The 23,433-nt window shown below is 48.2% G+C and overlaps 2 protein-coding genes across 14 annotated transcripts in view; one reads left to right on the top strand and one right to left on the bottom strand.

The window, feature by feature from the left end:
• Positions 1–1,172: 1,172 nt before the first annotated feature.
• Positions 1,173–22,207, bottom strand: ANP32A (acidic nuclear phosphoprotein 32 family member A). Its single transcript, XM_013369961.3, has 8 exons — positions 21,726–22,207; positions 7,472–7,621; positions 7,198–7,320; positions 5,555–5,753; positions 5,250–5,348; positions 3,701–3,798; positions 2,773–2,833; positions 1,173–2,576 (listed from the first exon to the last, which is right to left on the bottom strand). The coding sequence occupies exons 1-8, from the start codon at positions 21,777–21,779 to the stop codon at positions 2,515–2,517; spliced, it is 846 nt and encodes a 281-aa protein (XP_013225415.1). The 5' UTR covers positions 21,780–22,207; the 3' UTR covers positions 1,173–2,514.
• NOX5 (NADPH oxidase 5) overlaps positions 22,167–23,433 on the top strand; it is a 46,406-nt gene continuing 45,139 nt past the window's right edge. For 12 of the 13 annotated variants that reach the window (XR_010475438.1, XR_010475437.1, XR_010475444.1 and 9 more), the window contains exon 1: positions 22,604–23,353. The gene's annotated coding sequence lies outside the window, so the exon portion shown is untranslated. Of the gene's footprint in view, positions 22,306–22,603; positions 23,354–23,433 lie in introns of those variants that run through there. The other variant, XR_010475448.1, reaches the window with a different exon arrangement.

Raw genomic sequence — 23,433 nt, forward strand, 5'->3', positions numbered from 1 at the left:
ATTGTCCACACTGTGCAAACCTCAGTTTTGTTTTCAGGGGCAGGCAGAAGTCACTTGGTTTCCCCTCTCCCGGCACACAGAGCCAAAATCTTGTTCGAAATCTTTGTTCAAAATCCTGTGTCCCTCTTCACTCTCCCATATCTCCCAGATTGGTGCTTCAGAACAGGGAACAGGATGCTGCTTCACGGGGAAAGCAAACAAAGCTCTTACGGCTGCCATTTTCTTCAGAAAAACTTACTAATCTCAAAGTAAGCGTTGAAACAATTAATGCTACAAAGAGAAGTCACTGAAATGACACCGAAGAGAAGTTACTGAAATGACACCGGGCCATTCACTTACAAGAGGGGAGGAGCCGAAGCTTCTGAATGCTCCCGGGATTCAAAAAACTGCCTCGCAAGCCAACAAGTGACAAAGGTTCAACCAAATATTTGTCACCTCAGCATCACGGCATGAGCCTGGTGTTGCTGCATCCACTGCGCACCAAGGGGACGTTCGTCTGGGCATCCTTGTTTGTCACATCTCCGGGACCTGCCGAGGCTCATCGGGCAAAAAAGGTCGAGTCTGGCTGCTGCGATTCCTTCTAACAGCTCCAGGAAAAAGCTGAGTCTTTGGAAAACCTCCCGCGTGGCACAGAGACTTTAAGTAGGCAGGAATATGCTACTTGCTATGTCATTCACCTTTAATATGCGACTTGTTCACAAGAGAGGAAAACATGAAGATGTAGCTCTGGGCTGGCAGTAAATCACAGTCTGAGGTGACCAAATCTTGATATACTGACCCAAAACTCCATGTACTGACCCCAAACTCACACACCGAACCACAGCACTTCTCTCGGATGAAGGAAACCAAGAGTTGGTTCTTTTGGGCCTGGATAAACAGGGACAGGATTAAACAGCAGAAATGAACACGTTTAACTGCAGTAATTGTGCTGGTAACACAGGAAAAAGCCTCAACCTGAAAGAAAAATGGCACATGGTTATTTGCTTTAAAGCCACAACCTCTCCCTTGGTTTCACCCGACTGTGGTTAAGAGTAGTTTTTATGGAGCAAAACGCATCATCAGACTACTAAAAATATCAGGGAATTTACCAGACTAGCTTAGTAAATGGCTTTTTTCAAAGGTATGTGATTCCTTCCCAGTGGCCCATTTTACTCAAATAAGCCACAGAAAAATTGTATAAAAAGATTTATTGAAATTCATCAATGACAAACAGACATAAAACTCAAAGTTTGGCTCTTCTGGGAAAACAAAAAAAACCAAAAACCAAAACCAAAAACCAAAACCTGTTGCAAATGTATTTATACAGATGAAATATTGACTAGGAAATACAAGTCACTTCTAAAGCTATTTTAAAGAGGGATATGAAAGTAAAACTGTACATTCACTAGGTATTTTCAGTCATTTTACTGACTTCCACTAGGTAAGAAAATACAATTTTGTATTAGTATCTCGTGCTTGAGTGTATGAAAAGAAACCTCCTACCCTACATGCGGAACCGCCTCCTGTATTTAGGTTTGTAAAAATTTTCAAAGTATATAGCACAAGTGGAAGTAGTTTCTCATCACTTAAAATTGACTAGGTGTTATATATTACAGACCAAAATAGTACACACCTTATTTAAAAGGGTTGAAACATTTTTTTATTACAATTGTCAAATTCATTTCACTAGTAACTCAGGAATTAGGAACACTTTTTATATATATTTATATATATACTTAAATGCCTGCCATTTTCAGTGTATTGGCTATACCCTAGCCAAAAAAAAAAATATAACCCCAAAACAGAAAGGAAAACACACAACACACGGGGCAGGAAAGGGAACGGGACTGCAATTCACCCCACAAACCAGATCCAAAGGAACACCCCCAAAAAACCAACAAAAACATTTGGTCACTATTTACAAAGAGTGAAAGAAAAGGTACCTAGAAAAGCAGGGAAAGCGCTGGCTGAAAATGGCAGTCATTCACGGACAGGTCACAATGCCGCTCTCACCCTGTTGCTGCGGGGGGACGTGTGGCCGAAATTCGTAGCATCCCCCAAAAACACGCTCCCAATGGATTTAGTCACTGGCAGCGGTGGAAAAATCCCAACAGCCAACGCGATTCAGCCGCCTCAGAACAAAGTACGTGTGCTTGGGGTTTCATCCACTGATCTTGAAACTCTTATTTTTTTCTTAAAAGATGTCAAACTATCCACTCCAATAATAAGAAACAAATTACCACTTGGTTTATACTTACTATTGCAGTTACAGGGACTAAGAGAGGGACAAAAAGAAAAAAAAATCAAAATGAATAGGAGGAGGAGTGGCAGTAAAAATAGTATTTTATTCCCTTGCCCACCCAGTCTGCTTCTCCCTCTCGTTCCCACAGCAACATTACAATCAGAAAAAAAGAAAAAAAAAAGAAAAAAAGAAAAAAAAAAAAAGAAAAAAAAGGGTTGGGGGTGTGGGGAGGGGAAATACAGGGTAGAAACAGTCAAATCACAATAGGAAATTTTCAAAATAGGTTATTCAGTTTAGTCGTCTTCGTCCCCTTCATCTTCAGGTTCTCGTTTTCTCTTCTGTCCCCGTTCTTCATCTAGAAAATAAAACACAACTTGGATTATGTGACTGCGGAGAAGCTGAACAAGTTCAACAAGCTTCTGCTTTGGCAACTGGCTTGTTACCAAAGGAGCAGGAACACAAACACGAGCCTGCTTTTTACAAAATGGTATTTTACTTTTTAAAAAAATAAATTATTCTTATCTCTAGCAAAAACTGGATTACTGGCGTACCGGGCTCATCTTCATCTTCATCGTCATCTACCTCACCGTCGTTGTAGCCTTCTTCATCCTCCTGGATTATAAAAGGAAGAATTTAAGAAGTCAGTTTCAGTGCAGGACCTCTCACAATTTGGCAACGTCCAAAAGCATTTTACAACTGAGGGAAAGTCCTTGAAGCATCCTAAACAAAAACTGAACAAAGAGGCACACACTTCCCACATGCTTACATAAATGCAGAGTTTTGCTGCAGTATAACTGGACTCTGGCCCAAGTTTTATTGCAGAAAATCAGAAGCGATCGTAGCAGTCACTTCTAGATTTAAGTCCTCAATGAGAAAAGTTTTATACCTCACGTTGATACATAACTGAAAATTTTGTTACGATGTCCTGAGTTTAGTAAAGCTGGATGGCTGGTCAGCAGGAGACAGCACAAGTTCTGAGGGCAGAGTTAAAACACAACCAGACATCCCCAGAGCCTGAGGAGCTGCTGGTGCCATTGAGAAGAGACTGATCAACCATTCAGGAGTTAAATATTGATACATGGCTGGCTCAGCACACCCCACACAGAGCTGGACCGCACCATGGGGTTCAGCGTCCTGAGGAACCACAACGTACACGGCCAAGGAAGAACCTCGTGAGAGCCCCGAGTCAGTAATTCACGTACCACTCTCTCATCTGTACCCCCAGCTCTTCTCGGGACCCACAAACTTCCCTGCGGACGTTCCTGACAGCATTTTTGCCATGAGCCCAGTAAACAGAATGATTTCACGTCACTGGTCACTAGATGGCAGCTGGCTCATATGCAGGGATGCCTCAAAACCTCCCCCACCTCAAAAACCAACCACATGCTTCAAGTATGCTCCAACTTTTGGTCCATTTCTTGCCCAACTGTTCCCAGTTAGAGCATGTTCACAGCCATTATTAACTGCATAAATCCTTACCTCCTCTTCTCCACTCACATCCTCCTCTTCTCCTTCTTCCTCCTCCTCCTCATCTTCTTCATCTTCTACTACCTGAGCGTCATCATCATACTCCTCTTCTACACAGACAAACAAGATTAACCACTCAGACATTGAAAGTTTACTGTTTTTTTTCAACATTTCCACCCAAGAAGTGACCTCCTATTGACAAAAGGAGTGAACCGAAAGCCTCATGTAAGGGCAGGACTGAATTAAAGGCAGCTCTGCAGCTGCCAGATGTGGTCCTGAGCCACTTTAGCCTGGTGACAGGGCCGTGCGGCAGCTGCCCGCATGCTCTGAGGCGCTCTGGGGCTGTGGGGACCCAGCAGTAAGTCACGACAGCCTCGGGAACGCTTTACATTCAGCTGCTCCACTTCCCACTACTAATATTCTATCATTCTCATACGTGGTTTCGAACTCATGGGACACTCGCAGCTCTTCATCTGCAAGTGTCCATCTGCTCCCACCAGAACTTGGGCAGCAGAACTTTCCAATCCAACTGTGCATGGGGAACCCTCCCCAGGGGACACCCCTCATCTTGACGCTGCCAGAGTAACACTCAAGGGTCACACAATCCATCCTGAGGTCTGCAATCTCATTTCAAGAGGAAAGACATTCAATGCAACTAACACAAGCAACAAATCAGATTTCCCCCCCCCCCCGCCATGCTGCAGGACTGGTATTATGGAGCTTTTTTCATGCATTTGAACACAGGCTCAGACTCGTGCTCTGAAGCTGTCCCTGCGGAAGCCGCGTGCTCTGCCAGGCCCTGCTGCGGCACTCACCCCTCACCAGCGCTCTGGGGAAAACTGCAAGTCCAGCTATTCTGCTTTTGCTGTGCAGCTGGGTTTGGAGAGCCCAGCAAATTCCCCAAACTCAGCCAGATCCTCATCTAACGGGTACACTAATGCCACGGAGCCAGACCAGCACCTACAGCATGGTGGGACCCACCGTGTGTTCTCCTAACATTAAAAAGTTGCTGCTTCATTAGTGCTTGTCACAGACCTGACCCAGAAAGGCTCCAGCACACACTCTCCTCTCTGCCTGATACCAACCGGTTCACTTTGTCCCCACAGAGCAGCTAGTGCCTTAGCTTCCAAATTCCTTGACTCAGATACATTTTTGTATGCTCGATCTGGTTCTCCACCCGATCCTTCTCCACCAGGCTCTACAACTGCTCACCCTTCCCTGGAAAACCACAGCATGTCCTTTCTCACCTATTTCTCCCTCACATCCTCACCCCCGGGGTTTACTGTTCCCTGAACTCTTTCAGTGTCCTTCTGCTTGTCTTACTGCTCCTCCTGGCCCCTTTCTTCTCCAGCCTTTCACTAGAGGTACAGCTGAGAAAGCAGCTCTTCCAGGCCCTGCCCATCTCCCTTCAGAGGACACCAAGGTCCTTCTGCTGCACATCAGTGGGAAGGAGCTGCTGAGAACACCCTTCTCCTGCCAACACCCGAGCTGGAAGCAAAGCATACCACACAGCACATCAACCTTCCAACTACTGCACGCAAAGCTGCACAAATTCACGTACCATCTTCATCTTCCTCCTCGTCGTCTAAGCCCTCCACGTAGCCCTCGGCATCAGAGTCCGGCGCTTCTTTATCGTCCCGGTCTTTCACTAGAGATAAGACTGAGAAAGTAGCTCTTTCAGGCCCTGCCCATCTCCTTTCCCCTCGTTCCTTCAGAGGACACTGAGGTACTTCTCCTTTACATCAGCCAGGAAGGAGCTGCTGAGAACACCCTTCTCCTGCCAACAAGTCAGAGCTGGAAGCAAAATGTACTAGGCAGCATATCAATCTCTTAACTTAGGTACACTAAATAGCACAATTCACATACCATCTTCATCCTCCTCCTCGTCGTCTAAGCCCTCCACGTAGCCCTCAGCATCAGAGTCCGGTGCTTCTTTGTCGTCCCGATCATAGCCATCGAGGTATGTGAGTTGCGGGAGGAGCTTGAATACGTTTTCTCTATAATCGTTCAAGTTGGTTACCTCACAATTGAAAAGATCTAGACTCTTCAGGTTTTCTAACTTTTTCTGCAAAGAAAGAAAAGTCTCTGAAGTTCAGTGTCACAATAATTTTCTATCGAGCAGAGAATGCAACAGCAGCCGGAGTTACTGTGCTCAAGTGCTTCCCATAACAAAAGAAAGGGTTGTCTTGGTCTCTGCCTACTAAACTGGCATGGAACAGAAATCCACAATGCTTGGCCACTGCTGCTTTGGTGTCTGAGAGGGGAAAATCCTCTCTCTCACATTCAGCATCTCACAAGTAGAGGACTGAAGTCTGGAAAGAGGCAATGTGCAAAATTACACATGCTGCTAAGAATAAAGAATAGTCCAGTCAGTTACCCCAAAAGCACAAGGCAAGATATCAGAGCCAGCAGCCAGGTGTATTTAAACTACTCCTCTCCTTGGAAAAAGAAACAGACTACTCTGGACACAAGAATTTTGCTAAGAGATATTTCAAAAAACTTTAATGATTGTACCTTAGCCTTCTGAAAAACAGAAAAAGGCTTAGAAATGCAATAGGAATTCAATTCCTGGTTTGAATATTTTTTTTTTTGGTAGTCTGCATTGCCCACTGCACTTCAAAGGCACAAGCAGCTGAGGATTTGTAGCAATACCTTCCTTCTGAAGTTCACCATGTAGAGCACAGTGGCATTAAGAAAACAATGAGCCTGAAACCAGGAGCAGTTACAATCCTTTCTCTCAACTGTTTGCTCTGTGAGTTTAACGGTTCTGCTCTTCCCTTCTGCTGGGGGAAAGGAGAGCTGAGATGGACCGGCTGAGAACTGCTCCGAGACATTTTAGCAGCAAGTATTTTGGAAATAAGCAGGAGCCAAACCTCTTCATTTTTGGAGAGCAAAGGGCACACAAAGCAAGAACTAGAAAACAGCATGACCAGAATTGCTTTTTGGAACTGCAACCTGACAAACTTGATCTCAGCAATAAGCAGCACAAGGAGGGTGAGCAGGGGATGGAGAGCAGCAGGAAGGAGCTGGGAGCTGGGTGAGGACATGAGGAAAAGATTCTTCACCCAGAGGGTGCTGCACACTGGAACAGGATCCCCTGGGAGGTGTCACAGCCCCAAGCCTGACAGTGTTCGAGAAGAGACTGGACACGTCCTCAGACATATGGTGTGAACTGTGGGGTTGTCCTGCGCAGGGACAGGAGTTGGACTCTGATCCTTGTGGGTCCCTTCCAGCTCAGGACATGCTATGATTTTAGGGAACAGAATTTTTAGATGTTCAGGGAAAAACACACCGAGCTCAAGCAGAGTGTCTGGGATCCAGCCCAGGCCGCGGTGGAAGCCGCTAGAGGGAAGCAGTGCCCAGGCTGGCGGGACAGCCCCGGGCCAGGCTGAGCCCGCAGCAACCTGCCCACGGAGATAAGCTCCAGAAACGCCCCACTGCAAGCTGCTTCGGGCCTTCCGAGCCTGAAATGCCTCCTCACAAAATGGGGTTTGGTTTCAGCAACTTACCAGAGGTTCTATTGTACCGAGATCTTTTATTTTGTTGCCACTTAGATTTAGATGCGTGAGGTTCGGACACTTTTCTGCCAACACTTCCAGTCCTCCTGAGATTCTGTTGTCGCTTAGCTCGAGCTAAAAGGCACATAAACATCTTGAGTTTTTAGTGCAAACATGTACCACAAAGCAGTTTGGCCAGCTAACTGACATTTTTATACAAACAGCTATTTCACACATGCAGTATAGTGCAAAGAAGGAGGGATATAGCATAGGACATTTTATTTACCTTCTTAAGTTTGTTTAACTTTGGTAAGTTTGCCACTGAGGTTAAGCCTACGTTGATTGTACTTAAGAATTCCAGCTCTTCAAACTCATCTGTGAGGCCTTCAATTTTGCCTTCGTACGACCTACAGTTGTCAAGAACAAGTTCTTTAACCTGGAAAGACAACAAAGCAAGATGCGCATAAGACATTCTGTGTGGAAAACATGAAGATTTCACTTGCAAACAAAGGACGACACGGAGCAGGCAAAAATGAAAGGGATTCCGGTAAAGTGGCAAGTATGCAAAAAGTTATTTTGAGCGTCTGACTCCTTTTGCTGATGCGGTTAGCAGTGTCTCAGAAGCACAGATATTTGTCTATGCCTCAACTGCCCACCTGTGTGTTGTTCTATAAAAGATGTAGACAGCTCAAAAAATTAATCCTGGCTTAACTGATTTGGTTGTTATAAGTAGCGTGGTAAAAGTAAGCAATAATCAGACTGAAAAAAAAAAAAAAACAGGAAAACAATCTATTTATTTTTAAACTAACCTACAACTTTGACACTCCATACAACTCGTGTGCTATTACAACGTATCGTCAGTTGTTACAACAGCTTCTCTCTGCATGCAAAAATTATCAGAGCTTTTCAAGCGCGGAGAGATCACCATCTGCTCAGACACTCCTGAGACCTGCAGGAGGTTCTGGGGACCCTAAGCCAGGTTTTGGTGAGCGCTCAGCGCAGCCCTTATCTCACTGGCCCCTCTGCAGCAGGGAGGCTGCAAGGGAGAGGTGGAGATAATGTCCCCACGTCCCCGAGCAGCACAGGACCTGCGGGACAGCCAGAGCCGGGCGGCCCCACTGCTGTGTACAACTCACAGGCCGCACGGCTTTGTTGGGATTTTTTTTTTTTTAACCAGAACACCGCTCTTTTTGCAGTTGCTATCTTCAACAGACACAAACCAACAGCATTGATGCAAAAGAGATGCTAAACACACCCCACCCTGAATAAAACCGCTCCTTTTCACCATAACGCCAGGTCGGCCTTGCAGGATTTTGGTCCCTCAGCAGCCAACACGGTTTTGTGGGGCTCCAGGGAAGCTCTGTCACCAAGGACTATCACCCCAAGGGTGGGCCCACCCATTCAGGGAATATACAGACATGTTCACATCAACAGAGAATTTCTAGAGTTTATTTCTCTTCTATAAAATACCCAGGAAACCCATCGTTCCACATGCACCACAGCCCCCGTCCCGTGCCTGAGGTTTGTCTGTAGGTTTGGAAAGGGGCGGGGGGGAGGGTGCTGCTTTACCCCAAGGATCAAACAAACCTGCAAGAGCGGTGTGTGCAGGAACACGAAGCAACTCTTCCCCTCACACCAAGGACAGTTAATATGCAAATATTTAATTTTCTTAATTTTTTATTACTGTAATCCCGCAGCACAGAGAAGCAGCCTATGTAGCTTTATAGCTCCAAACAACATCCCTAGATTTCTAATTAAATCCCAGGCACTGAAGTCAATAGGGAAGTCGGCCCAAAGCAACATGAGAGCACAAGTGATTCATTGAGAGTAGGAGGATCAGCGTTAGACAGGAAATACATTTTCCAAGACTCTACAATTTTCCTAGAAGAATTATGATAGGGAATGACTACCCAAAAGTCTTCCAGAAGAATTTTAGGCTGTTAGAAAAAAACAAAGATCCAAGTCCCGATCCCACATATGTCTATTCCACTGAGGGGGAACAAAACCCCCAAGATGAACTACAAAAAAAAAATCCTCTTTGCTATTAAATTTGGACAGCATGAAATCATTTTAAATGCAAACATGCGTACCTTCTTACTGTAACAGTATTTAAGTATCACGAACCTCCAGTGAGATACATTTGGGAACAAATACAGAGTTTTCTCAGTCATCTGCTTCACACACACACGGAGTACCCGCCAAAAAAAAAAGAAAAAAGGTAAAATAAAGAAGCTCCACCCCAAAGCCAGAGCACAGAGCCTCCGCTCCCCGTTTGTCTCCTCACCCAGCAGCACCAGAGGCCCCTGCCCGCCCAGTTATCACCCCAGCCAGGGAGCAGCACCCACCTATGGACACGTTTTGGGGGCAGGACGGCAAATGAGAGCCCGTGGTGGTGCACAGCTGGACAGCCCCGATGTTTTTTCTTGCCTTATCCTCCTCACAAAGGAAGTTTGCAAGAGCGGGCACGGGAAGATGAAGCAGCGAGGCAGGAGGGAAATGCTCGCAGCAGCCAGCATAGTTTAGGGTCGGTTTTAGCTCCGAGTTATGCAGGAGACCAAAGGCACAGAGCTAAGCTGCACCTAAACCCCACACTGAGAAAGAACCGGCATCTGCTCTCACCCTGGAGCTGGGACATCCAGCGCTGCATCCTCCCAAGGATGGAGAAGAGGCAAATGGGAAACCAGACAGAGCCTTTCTGGGGGTGGAAAAGAGATTTGAGGGGGAGCTGGAAATAGTCACGGATGTAGAAGAAAAAAAAACCAAAAAAATACAGTGGCATGAGAGCCAACTGTCTTCTACGTTTAGTTTGCTCTTTTTAGCGCAAGACTGCTGCTTCCTCTCCACCTTCCAGAAAACTTTGACACAGACCTGCAATCCCCTCCTTTGCCAAGACCAGTACCAAGATACCAGCTCTAATGGGAAGCTCTCACAGTATAAAACCGGTCAGGTTTGCAGGGGGTGGAATGCTTGGTGGAATCGAAGGGCTCGTTTAGGAAGCGGCAGAGCAACAGGCTCCGAACACCCCGCAAGAACAACCGCAGCAGCGTTGTCTCAGTGATGTGGTCAGTGCTACAGTAACACGCTGAGTCGCTTCTGAGAAAGCCTGACTCCACAATGTAAAATTAAAGTCAGGATTAAGATGATTTTATGTTTGAAGAGATTTAAGAACCCTGTAGAAAACACACATGTGCAAAAGGAGGATGAACTGGGCTCACGGGGCTTCTCCCAACTCTGCTGCCACGTGCATACTCGCTGCACCATATCCGATTCTCTCACATACACTACAAGCAATAAAAACTACCATCAATAAGTACTAAAATTAGTCTCAGCTATTTGCCCATAACCCCTCAGCCTGCAGTCCTGAGAACCCCACTCTCACTTCCCATCTCCTCCCCAAAAACATGCTGTCGTGCTTCAGCAGCCACACTGTCCTCCTGGGGAGGGCATTGCCCCCAAGCCCGCTGGGGAATTCACAGGGCACTTTTCCAGGGTCTCTCCTCACCCCTGTGTGGGGCCGCTGGGCCACGTCCAGGCCCGTTCCAGCCCCGATGGGCTGTGACCATGTAGCCATATCTATACACAGATGGGGAGAAGAGGGAAGGTGATTGCAGTAAAGCTGCATCCCATCTAAACCAGCTCACTACCACGAACGTATGACAGGAGGGCTAAAAACCGACTCCTCGTTTGTTTTTTTCAGAAGTCTTTGTAATCTTAAAGGAAAATTCCAGCTCCTGAATCACTCTCCAAACATCTACTAACTTCCCTGAGAAGGCACAGTTAAGATACGGCTTTTACATTTCTTTCCTCAGATTCTGTCACCAAAACACAGAATAAACCTTTGCCGGATGGAAGCAGCCCCGGTGAACACGCTTTCCGAGTCTTGTCATGTATTAATACCTGAAGGAGATGAGTGGGTCTCAGCCAGTCTGAACTCATTTAGTTGTATCGCACTGCGGTCTCCAGAATATCAGACACAGAGAGGAACCGCCAGAATTAGGGAGGATGATCCGTTTGGAGAGATAGGCTATGTGTCCTCAGCTAATTTGTGTTTAGCTGCACCAAAGACAGGAAGATCCAACTTGCAGAAGTTTACAGGGTCAACACATAAGCAAATCAAAGCACTAATTGGAGTAAGTGCTAGTACAAGGTAAGGACTAGCACAAGATGAACCACGAGCTGTATTTTTCTTCCCTCTCCCAAAAATACCGCTCCATGGTGAGAAAGGGTGGAACAGCAACATGCCATCGGTAACCAACCACCCCAGATAACACCGCAACCCTTACCCAGCAGCCAAGAAGGCACCCGCAGGTCAATATCAAGCAGAAACCCTCAGGAGCAGCTGGTGAGGTTGGTTCCCGTGGTGTACAACCACATCTCCGATAGCATTTACGATAAGGCACCACCAGTGCTCGGCCGGGGATGTTACAGATCGTACAGCTCCCAACAGCCCAGCTCAATGTCCTGCCCTGTCCCCAGGGCTCTCCTGTCCCTGTCCCCCACCCAGTGGGTACCATCCCCTTGAGCAGGTGCCCCTGGGTGTCCCCACGCTCTTGCGCCAGCTGCATGCTGTGGCTTGCTGCTCTCAGCCCTTTTCTGCAGCCACATACAAGCAAGTAGATTGCTGCTTCTCCAACAAACTCCCCAGCCCACACACCTCGGAACTGCTCTCCCTGCTCATCCCAGTTTCTATTTCTGATGGTCCCAGACGCTTTCAGCACATGACATCACATCTCTGTTAATTGTGCATGACAGCATCCTCCATACCTCCTCATGACAACACACTCTGCATTACTACCTGCTTGATAACCAGGGGCTGTTATCTGTTTCCTAGTACAGTCAATGCATTATGCTGTGCTCCCAAATGCATATATGGTGTCCTTAAAATAGCCACGGGGTGCACTGTGGGACTCCAACCAACTCCTGGGTTAAGTACAGGCAACCACGTGTGAGCAGCCACTAGATTTCATGGGAGTCACCACAAGTGACATCTAGAAAGAAATTTTTTCCACTGAGGGTGGTGAGAGCCTGGCCCAGGTCACCCAGAGAGGTGGTGGATGAACCATCCCTGGAGACATCCCAGGCCAGGCTGGACGGGGCTCTGAGCAACCTGAGCTGGTGAAGATGTCCCTGCTCATGGCAGGGGTGGCACTGGGGGAGCTGGGAAGGTCTCTTCAACCCAAACCATCCTGTGATTCTGTGACATCTGGGACTCACCATGCAGGGTTCCCATCAGACCTTCCTCTGCCTCTCCATGAGGGCCCACACTCTCCAGTTATCAACACATCCACGATCAATAGAATATAATTATACAAAGATAACTACTAAGCTGCACACATTATCACCTTAACCTTTAATCTACATTTTTGTTGTAACATGTAAAAAGGCAAAGTCTCTTACTTCACAAAGACTACAACCCCTGGGGAACAGAGACCCACGAACTTGGGACCGAGTTCCCGAACCCTGCTCTGTAATTGACAGCTTAACAAGGTGACAGAAGGACACAGCTGTGAACATCACTTTTAAAAGATAAAAGGCAAAATTTACAAGTACAAACACCATTCTGCTGGCTTTACAAGCAGGAACAGCAAAGGCTGTAACATCTCATTTTCAGCACAATGGACCAGATGCTTTTGAAGTGTATGTTGCATATGGTACCCCTAGGACAGGAACATCCCACCGTGTGGCATTTTCATGGAATAAGGCAGCTAAAGGCAAGGGTGTTAACTCTTGTCTTGCACTGCTCCCAACCAGGTGATCCAGGGGAGCACTGAGAGAAGTCCTTCATACCCCTGAACCCAATGGAAATTTCATTTGGAGGAGGGCAGAGCTGTGGAAAGAAGGGAGGAGAGAGCAACGGAAGCCTGTTGTGGTAAGTGGAAACAAGTCCGAATTCCTTTTGAAAGCAGAGACAACTTGATTCTCTCCCAGATGCAGCAACATTTCTTCAAGACACCTGGGGTTGTGTCTTTGGGGGTTTTTGGTCTCAAAAGCCTGCAGAGTCCATGCCAAGCCCTGCATCGCCCCGTGGTACAGACTGACCGTTACTGCCAGGAGCTGGCTCCTTCTGTTCCCAGACTGGGTTCTAGATCTGTACTCACAGATTTGGGGATCCCTGACCAGAAATTGATCTCCTTGGGTTTCTATTCCACTTCATTTGTGCAGCAAAGTTTAGGAGAAGCCAGCCCTCCACAGTCACGATATTCCCGTTTGTTGGGGAAGGTGTGGGTGTGAAAAGGCTCAAGATAATGCCCAAGCCTTGCTGCAGCCCATCGTTCAAGCCTAGCTCCACAGTGGTGGGAAGCATACGATGTTCTCCATGCTCAATTTTACAAGCTTCCCCCAAGGTACCACTGGAATGAGTGAAATGTTGCATAATTTCCATTTCAGATACTATGTGGAACATGACCAGGCCAAAAAAATGCTTCAACAAGCGGCCTACTTAATTCCTTGGGCTAATGAAGCTGGTCTGAAGGCTCAAAGACACGATGCTATGTCTGCTTGAAGGTGGTCACCAAAATGTCACCAACTTGAAGAACCGATTTTATTTTTTTTTTTTTAAATGAAGACAGCACCGCATGTTATCTGCCACCTGCATTCAAGGCAGATCACAGAACAGAATCAGAGAATCATTTTGGTTGGAAAAGACCTTTAAGAACATCGAGTCCAACCATAAACCTAACACCAAGATCTTCCGTTTCATTAGGGATCCCCTAAAGGTTCCCTTCCACCAGTGCTCTGCAACCAGCCCCTTCGGTCCCCAGGAATTCACAACTGCTGAACAAAACAGCATCCAGCACAGTCCCGTTCAACAGCAACCTGCTCCACTTTTACCTCTTTTGCCTATTTTATATCCATTCGACCAAGCTGGAACTCCAAATTCTTGCAACGAGGTCATGTAAAACTACTGCTGGACCTCAGAATTCAGCTACGGTTTCTCCAAGTGATGCAAACCCATCGAACTTTCATATTGGAATTCCTCTTCTTCATCTCTTTCATGGAAACTCCCACCAATACTCTTGGATGCTCCAGCAGAGGGTTTTAGAAGCCCCAAATTGAGCATCTAGTATCACTTAATACAGTTTTGGTGCCTCTCACGTTTTTCCCCTACCAAGTCACATGGACATGCAGGGACACTGATGCTGCTCTGAACTATAACGCCGTGGTTCTCACACAGGTTTACTCCACGTTTGTAAGCTACACCCTACCAAGCACTTGGTATTTAATTCAGTTGATCCAACTATCACATGATGAAGAAATTCAGATTTACTCCAGACAAGGGTGCAACCAAGGAACTGCATGAAAACATTTGCTGAGGGACCAAGAATGATGCAGTGACAACATGGACATCTCTGTGGACACGCGTCACAGCTTGTTAAGTCACTGTCACCAAGTTCAAAGTGATGCAGTGAAACAGCAGTTTAATGCCACCTTTTCAACTCCCCTAAGCTGGGCTCTGTTTACAATAACTCCCACAAGGATGAGCACAATTAGTGTTCTTCGTTTTCCTGCGTCACCCCTACCCCGGCAAAGGGACAACAGCAGGGGAGGATAAACAGAAAGAATTTCCTATTTTATTTATTTGGTTGCTGTTGTGGGGATTTTTAAACCAAAGCTGCTCTGTATTCAGAGACAGCTTAAGGCTGCTCGCACAGCTCAGAAAAAACGTGGCTCAATAGCAACAAATTCATTTTAACCTTTAATATTTTACATAGTATAGCTATCAACCCTGAGAGCTATGCATATGGCTCCAACAAATTTTACGTCCCTTTGCTCTGTTCTGAAAGAAACTAAAGGTCCAAGGGAAATACAGAAGCGGCAGAAGGGTGAAGAGTCTTGGCAATTCTGCGTCTTACACTCGTATCTAATTACAAGGCATCTCCGGTACTAAAAAACTTCCAGAAAGAATAATCTACCGTTTTCTTTCTCAAAAAATAACAGCCCCAACCAAAGAAGCCCATGAGTCACACAAATACACTCTCACACGTTGAAAAGGGTCAGTGTAGCCATATGCATAAGCAACACGCTAATTAACCAATCCAGAACACACCCCGGTGACATGGAAAGCTGTTTCATTCAAAAGCGTGTTGCTACTTTTCATTTCAGTTCCTACTGTGAGCAGCATAACTTTGTAAAAACTCCAAATGTTTCTGTACACAGATTGTTTCCACTACCTAAGTGGTTAAATTGCTTGACCTTTGCATTAAATGCAGTTTAATATTCACAATAACGTTGCTTGCTTCTCTCTTCTCTACAGATGGAAGCAGCGACCCGCAGAGTGCTCTGTCACTGTGGGGGACTGCACACCAGGACTTTGCTCTATGCCTCAGTTTCTCTCTGTCTGAGAAACTGAGCACCTGACACCACATTCAAAGTGCTTTTCATTCACTGCCAGCTATTATTGAATAAAACAGAAGCAGAACAGAAGATTGCCTTGCACCTTTAGTTTGAAAATTCTTCGGCGAGAAATTTTAAGCGTTTTTAAGCTGAACCGCGCGGTTTGTTCAGTAGCATGTACTTTGATTTGCCCCCAGCAAAGGGCTGATGTAGAGACCCACGTAAAAAAGAAACACTACACTGAAATTAAGACTAAACTTAAGAGCTGCATATTTAATATACAAAGCAGTCTCTGAAGATGCTGGCTGCTATAGAACACACTGGCCAATCACACTTGCAAAAGGTAAGCTTTTCCCAGCCTTTTTTATGGCTTTGAAGGGAAAGCGTTGAACAGACCAAGTCACTGGACAAGTGAGTGCTCTGATAGAGAGCACAACTTTTACACAGTGGTGTAAAGGCAAACCACCAAGGTTTTTTTCTTCCTCTGGAAATGTTTCAAAGGTTGTACTTACATACCCAAGGGCTTCAGGACTGATTTTAGCAACCTAGTCAGAAAACACAGACTACATATTTACTAGTGATTTTGTCTGAAGGAGAGAGCAACAGAGGAAACAGGGAAAAATTATACACAGAACAAGTCTGGCAGTGTCACAGAAATAGCCGAGAAGTGCCCATCACTCCAAAGCACAACAAATCCATCGCTGCTCTGTCCCCACCTGAGAATCGGCCCTCGCTGCAGACACAGGGTTTGGTTCAGGGAGCTCAGCGCTTTGTCAGCGAACAGTGGGGTGCAAGGACTGGGACGTCCCTTCGTCCCGCCCTGCTCCCCCCAGCACAGCACTGGGACTCCAGAGGCGCCTGGGATCCTGGCCTGCAAACCACAACCACTCCCATAACCCTCCCTTACTTTTAATACAGTCCAAAAAGATTCAAGACATCATACTCAGGCATGTCTCACAGGTCTGTTTTTCCATTTTCAGGCTTCTCCACCTTACCAACACCTCTACCTTTATGGCAGGAGGATGGGGGGAGTCATCCACAGAATATATGAAGTGGGAAGCATCAGTCAACATCAGTCTTACGGGATGTAAACATCAAAGAAAACAGCCATGGATACTTTTGCCACCATTCAATGTACATTTAAAGAGGCATTGCTGATTTTTTTTTTAAATGCAGATAAATAATTTTAAAAGCCCTATATCCCTGCATGTGATTAATAGTATCTTGAAACGCTCAAAGCTTTTGGCGCACATTTCCAACAGAACGGCAGAAAAGTATATTCTATTTATTGATACACAACATACAAATCCTGCTCCAAGAATGCATTATAACTGCTATGCTTAACCCTGGAAGGTTTGCACTAAGAAGCTTTATTTTTTTTCCTTGTTTCAACAACTGTTTCATCTGGTGGGCAGGATAAGAACCCTCGTTTCTTCAGGAGATGTGTTTCTTGCTGGACTAAAACACATCAACTAAACCCCAGCATTTTTATTACGCCAGTAGTGGGACACAGACCTGAATCATACAGGAAAATTAGTAACTGTGACTGCGCTTTATGCTGGTCAAAGGGAATTCTCAAGAGGAGAGTATTTAAAAAAAAAAAGTACGGTTGGTACTTTCTGGCAGAACCACAAAGAAATGGGAAAGTTAGGCAACCAGTTTTAAATCCATATACTGTGTTTTTCAATTCTAAGTTCATTGCCCCTTTAATATGCTTTAAAACTTGGTCCAGGTTAAGGGAATTTGCCAAATACCCCTCTGGTCAGCCATGAAACGAGCCTAAATTTCAGAGAGGACAGCTCTCACATCGCAATCCTCCTCCAGCCTCATTTCCGTGGGCTGCCACCCCTCCCAGATGAGCATCCACGCAACAGGACCCTTGTTTTAGAGGCTTGCCTCTGGAAATGCAGAGCCACGAATGCCACCTGCCACACACACCTGGGGAGGCTGCAGAAAAGTCAGCAACACCCTGTGCACAGACATCCGCTGTCACCCACGATAACCTGTGCACACCGCAGTCTGTACGTGCTGGTCTCGTGCCCCCCAAAGACTACCGTACCCCCCTCTGCTGCAAACCAACAGTGCATCCCCATCCCATTCTGAGCTCGTTCAGCCCGCAGAAAATAAAAAACTATGTATCTGCACCCATACACAAGACCAAAGTATTTTATTAAATGCAGGTCTTTAAGTGACGCGTATCACTTTAAATTATTTACTCTTATTGCAAGTATCACAGCAAGGAACTAGCTAGGGGAGAAGAGCCTTTTTATTCATATTCTTTATTTGCAAGACGCTTTGTATAGATGCTTGCACTGAATCTCCCTTCAGTGTTAAAATCTACAGAAAAACAGACAGAAATCAGACTAACGAGTAAGTTTTAAAGTGCAACATAGAAGAACTGTAAGAAATACCTGGTGCTACAGTCAGTATTTTACCACTGTCCCAATTTCGAGCTGCTAAAGCACTAAATCCTCAGACTAAATGAACTGGCGTGGTAGCACTAAACCAAGGAAGATGAGTTTTGTGTGTAATTTCAAAAACCTACCTGTGCGTCCCAGGGCTGAGAAGAGCCTTAGCATGGAGCTTGTTTCACAGTCTTTGCGTTTTACTAATGAGTTTACGATGGGAATTAAACAAGAACACCCACAAACGTGCCCAGGCAAGGTCAGTACTTACACTGCTACCAGGTGATGGCTCTGGGGGAAACCCACATAAAATAATTGTACTTGGCCAATTTCAAGCATGAAGTTAACTATAATCGAAAACCATATTGATAAGGTAAGCAAAGTGACAAAAGCTACAGCAAGTGCACTATCGTAAGTGGCCATTTAAAAAGAAGTTGAACTATCTGGGGAGAAAGTAGATGCACAAGCTCCACTCTGGCTGTACAACACAAAAAAAAACATAAAAAATTCAAGCAGCAAAATCCCAGACCTCACACCAACACTGAATGATATAAAAATGGAGAGAGAATTAAAAAAAAGACAACTAAAAAAGGCTGAGGAAGAAAAGGAAGAAACAGCTGCTATACAACCCACTTCAAGACATTTATATTATGTTTTATTAGCCAAGATGTAAATATGATTTAAGGGCTGGCATTAGCTCGCTCAGATGCACAGCAGCACCATATTCTACACAACAACTGTATTGGCCAGATCGAACTATAAGATATCAATATAGGCACAGAAAGAACCACAACACCTTATCAACATCCTCTTATCTTTGATTCACAAAAAGTTTTGATCCCGCACACTCTGATATCAGCATATATTAAATACAAGACATACCACAAGACTTGAGCACATTTGGGTAGAAGCTTCAAAGCAATTATATTCACTGTTATTTTCACCAAGATTTATTTATATTGCACTTGAAAGTTTGGAAATAATGATTCCCCACAGAAGGGGAAATACTGCTGTAAGAGACTAATGAAAACAATTTACAGAACCATCCTGCTCATACCCAAACACTTACTAAAATCCATAAATAAAGGACACTGGCATCGGAATAACTTCTAAACTCCAGTTCCAAGTATTTTAGCTAAAGCACTAGCTGGATTTAGCCAAACTTTATTTTAATAGGTATTTTAGAGCAACAGACTTCAAATCGTATGCTGAATTCTCCACCACGCAAACGTCCATGCACACATCTGTAGTCAACGGCTTTACAAAGCGGAGTCTAAACCAAACACCATTCCCCAACGGCATCTCTCTCCCATTTCATATGAAATCAGGAAGATTTGGCTTTACAGCTGAGGGGTCACATCTGCTACCTTGGCAGGACTGACACACAGAAACCATCGACACAGGTAAAGGCTGGCAGGTAAAAAGTGTCAGATTAAATAAGCCTTATTTACAACTAACTACTGTATATTTCTGAGTTACAATGAACTCCCACTGGATCAGAGGTTTCCCAACTTTGGCATAAGCCAGAACTGAGCAAAACCTGATCAAAATCCAAGCGTAGAGGAAAAAAAGTCCAGTTTAACACCTAACACACTGCGGATCAAGCCTTTGAACGGCAGGTCTGTTTAAAACGGTGAATAAACCTCCAGTAGCAGGAGTTACAGATTAATCAGCCGAAACTAAGGAAAAAAAAAAAAAAAGAAAGAAAAAAGGAGGCCCAAAAGCTGAGACCTACGTTCGGCAGGGCCCTGCCCAGGGGGAAGGCGCGTTCCCCGGCCCCGCTCCCGCCCGGGCGGGGCTGCAGGTGCGGCGGCGCTGCTGGCCCGGTGGGGCCCGCTCCCCGCGGCAGGCCGGGGCGCGAAGGCGGCCTGTGCCCCAATTCCCCCACGAGATATAATAAAACTAATAAAAATAAAGGGGGTGGGGGAGCGGCGGCTTTTTACCCTCCTGGCTCGTCCCGCTGTGGTCGTCACGAGCCTCCTCCCGCCCCGCGCTCGGCGACGGCGGCGACAAAATGGCAGCCCCGGCGGCTGGCAGTCATGTCGGAGAGGGCGCCCCTCCGCCCGGCCCCGCCGCCGCAGTCGCAGCGCCGGCAGGAACAGCCCCTCCGCCAACGCCTCATGTCGCACTTCCACACACCGCTGCTACCCCCGACCTGCCAGACCGGGAGCCGCCGGCGGTGGGGCGAGCCGGGCCGGGCGGCTCCCCCTCCTCCACGGCACGGCGGGCACAGCCGCCGCCCGCGCCCGCTCGTTCCCTCCGCCGCAGCTGAGGAGGAGGAGTGGAAGAAGCGAGGAGGGGGGGGGGGAGGAAGAAAAAAAACATGGCGCCGCGTCCTACTTGTGGTGTGGCGCTGGCAACGCGGGGCCGGGAGCGGCTCGGCGGGGCGGGGGGGGCGCTCGCCTACCGGCCCGCTCGCTTCATTGTGCCCCCCGCGCCCGAACAATGAGCTCTCGCGGGCCGCGCAGCGCCGGGTCGGGCCCCACCGCCCGCCGGGGACGGCGGCGTGTGCCGCGGCGGTGGCGGGAGCCCTCCTCCTTCCCCCCCCATCCTTCTCCTCCTCCTCGCCCAGGAGTTTTTAAACTTTAAAGAGCAGGTTCCATCGACCTGCCCCGCCTTTGTCCCTCGGACACCGCGCTCGGCCACCGAAAAGCCGCGGGGCCGCGTCCCGCCGGTTCGCCTCCGCCCTCTCCCCAGCGCCCCCCGGAGAGGTACGTTCCCCCTTCCTCCCCTTGCGCGGCGGGGCCGGGGCACACCTCGCCCTGCCCGGCCATTATGCAAGGGCCTGGCGGGGCGGGGAGGGGAGGAGGGGGCTTCCCCGCGCTGCCTTCCGCCTCCCCGCGCCCCGAGTTCGCGCCCCGCCTGGCTCCGGGCACCCCCCGCCACCGACTCATTTTTGGGGTGGCTTTTTTTTCCCCCTTCCCCTTCCCCCCCCTCCCCGCCTTTTTTTTTTTTTTTTTTTTTTTGTCCTGACAAAGTTTTTCTCTCTCTCGTTTATTCTCCGAGACGCGGAACAACAACCTGAAGTCCGGCCCCGGGGAAAGGCGCGGGGAGGGGGGGTGGAGGGACAGAAAAACACGCACACGCACACATCCAGCCTTTTTGTGCGTGTGTGGGGATGAAGGGGGTGGAGAGTGCGTTTTATTTCTTGCAATATTTTTTTTATTCAACGCTCGCGCTACCGGCGGCGATACCCGATCGCCAAAAACGCTAAGCATTGGTTTAAAATTCTTTTCTTTTATCTTCTCAGCATCTGGAGAGAGGGAGAGAGAGAGAAAGGGCGCGTTCATGAGGACTACAAAGTTACAAATATGGCTCCCCAGTCTCTCTTGCCTGATCACTGCAAAGAAATGAAGACGCACTTTAAACTAAACCATTCTCAACTCACTCGCAGTCCCTGTCTGCCTCTCCCTGCCCAGCACCCAGTACAAATATTTGCCAACTAAACACGCTGAGAGAGGAGCAGCAACTTATTTTTTTTTATTTAATGCACGGCGAGCACCCTCCAAGGCATCGCACACCGGCAGAGTCAGGAACAGCCTCTAGTTTCCCCCTAGACCACAACGCGTGCGCCTCCAGGCACCCCCAAATCGGGGGGCCCCGCCGCACACACACACACACACAGGTAGGCACCTCAAGGGCAGCAGCAGCGGCCCCGTCGCCCCCCCCTCACCGCCGCTGCCCCCTCCCCGAGCGCCGCGGGGTTGGGATGCATCCCTCTCCCCCCACCAAAAAAAAAAAAAAGTGGGATGGATTTTTATTATCGTTATTATTATTAATTTTTTTTTTTGCATTGCTTACATCTGAGGGCGTCCTGTTCCGCAGCTCTAAGTGGATCCTTTTCTTCATGTCCATGTCCGTGGCTGGCGGGAGTCGCTTGCTGTCCCCGGCTCCGCTCGTGCAGTGACACCGATGTGGACCCCCCCAAAGCCAGCGCGGTCAGGGACTTTGAGGGCTCAACCAGCTCCGCTCGGAATCCCGAGCCCCAGCACCGCGGCGAACACTAACCTGATAACTGCGGAGGCGGGCGCTCCCGGGGGCTCCGGCCTGATTGACGTCCTTCCCGACCAACCGCGACGCCGCAACGCGAGGCCAGAGCCAATGGGGCGGGCAAGGGGAGGTGGAAGCCAATGGGGGAGCGGCGAAGCCGGCCAGGGGGACAGCCCGGCTGGGAGCGGAGGATCATTCCGTGCTGGTGGCTGATGGGGAAGGAGCGGCGGTGGCTCAGCCGTGGGGATGGAGCGCGCCCTGATTCCCCCCCGCGCCGCTCCGCTTCCCCCGCCTGCCGGATCCTGGGGGAGGCGCCGAGGCGCGGGGCGGGGAGCGGCGCTTAGAGCCGGAGCCGCCCGGGCAGGGGCGAGCGGCCAGGAGGGAGGGAAAGGTGCGGAGCGGGGCGGCTGAGGGGCGGCGGAGCGCGAGGAATGGCGCGCGGGCCGGCGGCGGCGGGGGGCGGGGAGAGCGCGAGGCGGGCGGGCGGACCGGCGCGCGGGGGTGGGGCGCCGATCTCCTCAGCGCGGCCCTGGCCGGGAGGGGAGGGGACGGGAGGCGAAGCGGAGTCGAGCAGCTCTGACCTTTCGGGAGCCCCGCGGGCCCTGCCCGCGCTCTGCGGGGTCGCCCCGACGGCAGAGCGCGCAGGGTGTCGGTGCCGCTTGGCGCCGGACGGAGGGCAGTTGGTCAGCGCGGGGCGGCGGCGCTCGGGCCCGCCCGTGGGTGAAGGAGCTGCTGAGGGCTCCGGGCAGGGAGAGGGAGGACAGAGATCCCGGGCCGGTGGATTCCCGTTCTTGAAAGCTGCTCTGGATGGGGTGTCGCCTGCAGCCGAGCAGTCTCTGGGTAGCCTTTTGCTGTTGTTAGTGTCCAGTTGTTGGATGAAGCGGTGGGGCAGGGTCTGTGTTGCCAATGGGAGGTATGTTCTCTGTCCTCTGCCAGGCAGGCTTCTGAAACGAGGTGCCAAATATGTCCTGGCAGGGCTTGCCGTCTGCATCAGGTATTGGATCCTCCGGCGGTGACAAACCCCCGTGCTTGTCTCCGTGTACTTGTGACTGCTTTTAGCAAACATACGAGACCGTTTTCATTGGGTTTCAGTGGTAGGTAAAATGTGTCTCATTTGGTTAATGAGATTTTGGCTTGTCCGTTTGTGCAGTCACTGGAGTTGGGGTGGACTTGTTAACCTTGCCTGCACCTCAGGTTAGAAAAGGCAGGGCTGTAAAAACCCTGAAGAGTTGTTTGAAACATTTCTTATTCAGTATCAACAAAAAGGTGAGAATTGCTGGAAAACTGTCTTGTCAAAATATTTTGCAGTACAGGATGGAGATACTTCTTTTACCTGCAACATTTGTGGATAAACTCTAAGGAATGCAGTTGACAACTAAACGCAAGATCTGTTGAGAGTGTGTGAGCTGGGAGAAGGGCCGTGCTGGATCCAGCCTCAGGTAAAAAGTGTAACTTACAGTATGATATCGCTTATGTTCTGCAATAGGTTAATGTTTTTGAGATGGTTTAGGGTCTCATG

The sequence above is a fragment of the Columba livia genome, chromosome 11 (genome assembly GCF_036013475.1).
Source record: "Columba livia isolate bColLiv1 breed racing homer chromosome 11, bColLiv1.pat.W.v2, whole genome shotgun sequence".
In the NCBI taxonomy this organism is placed as follows: domain Eukaryota; kingdom Metazoa; phylum Chordata; class Aves; order Columbiformes; family Columbidae; genus Columba; species Columba livia.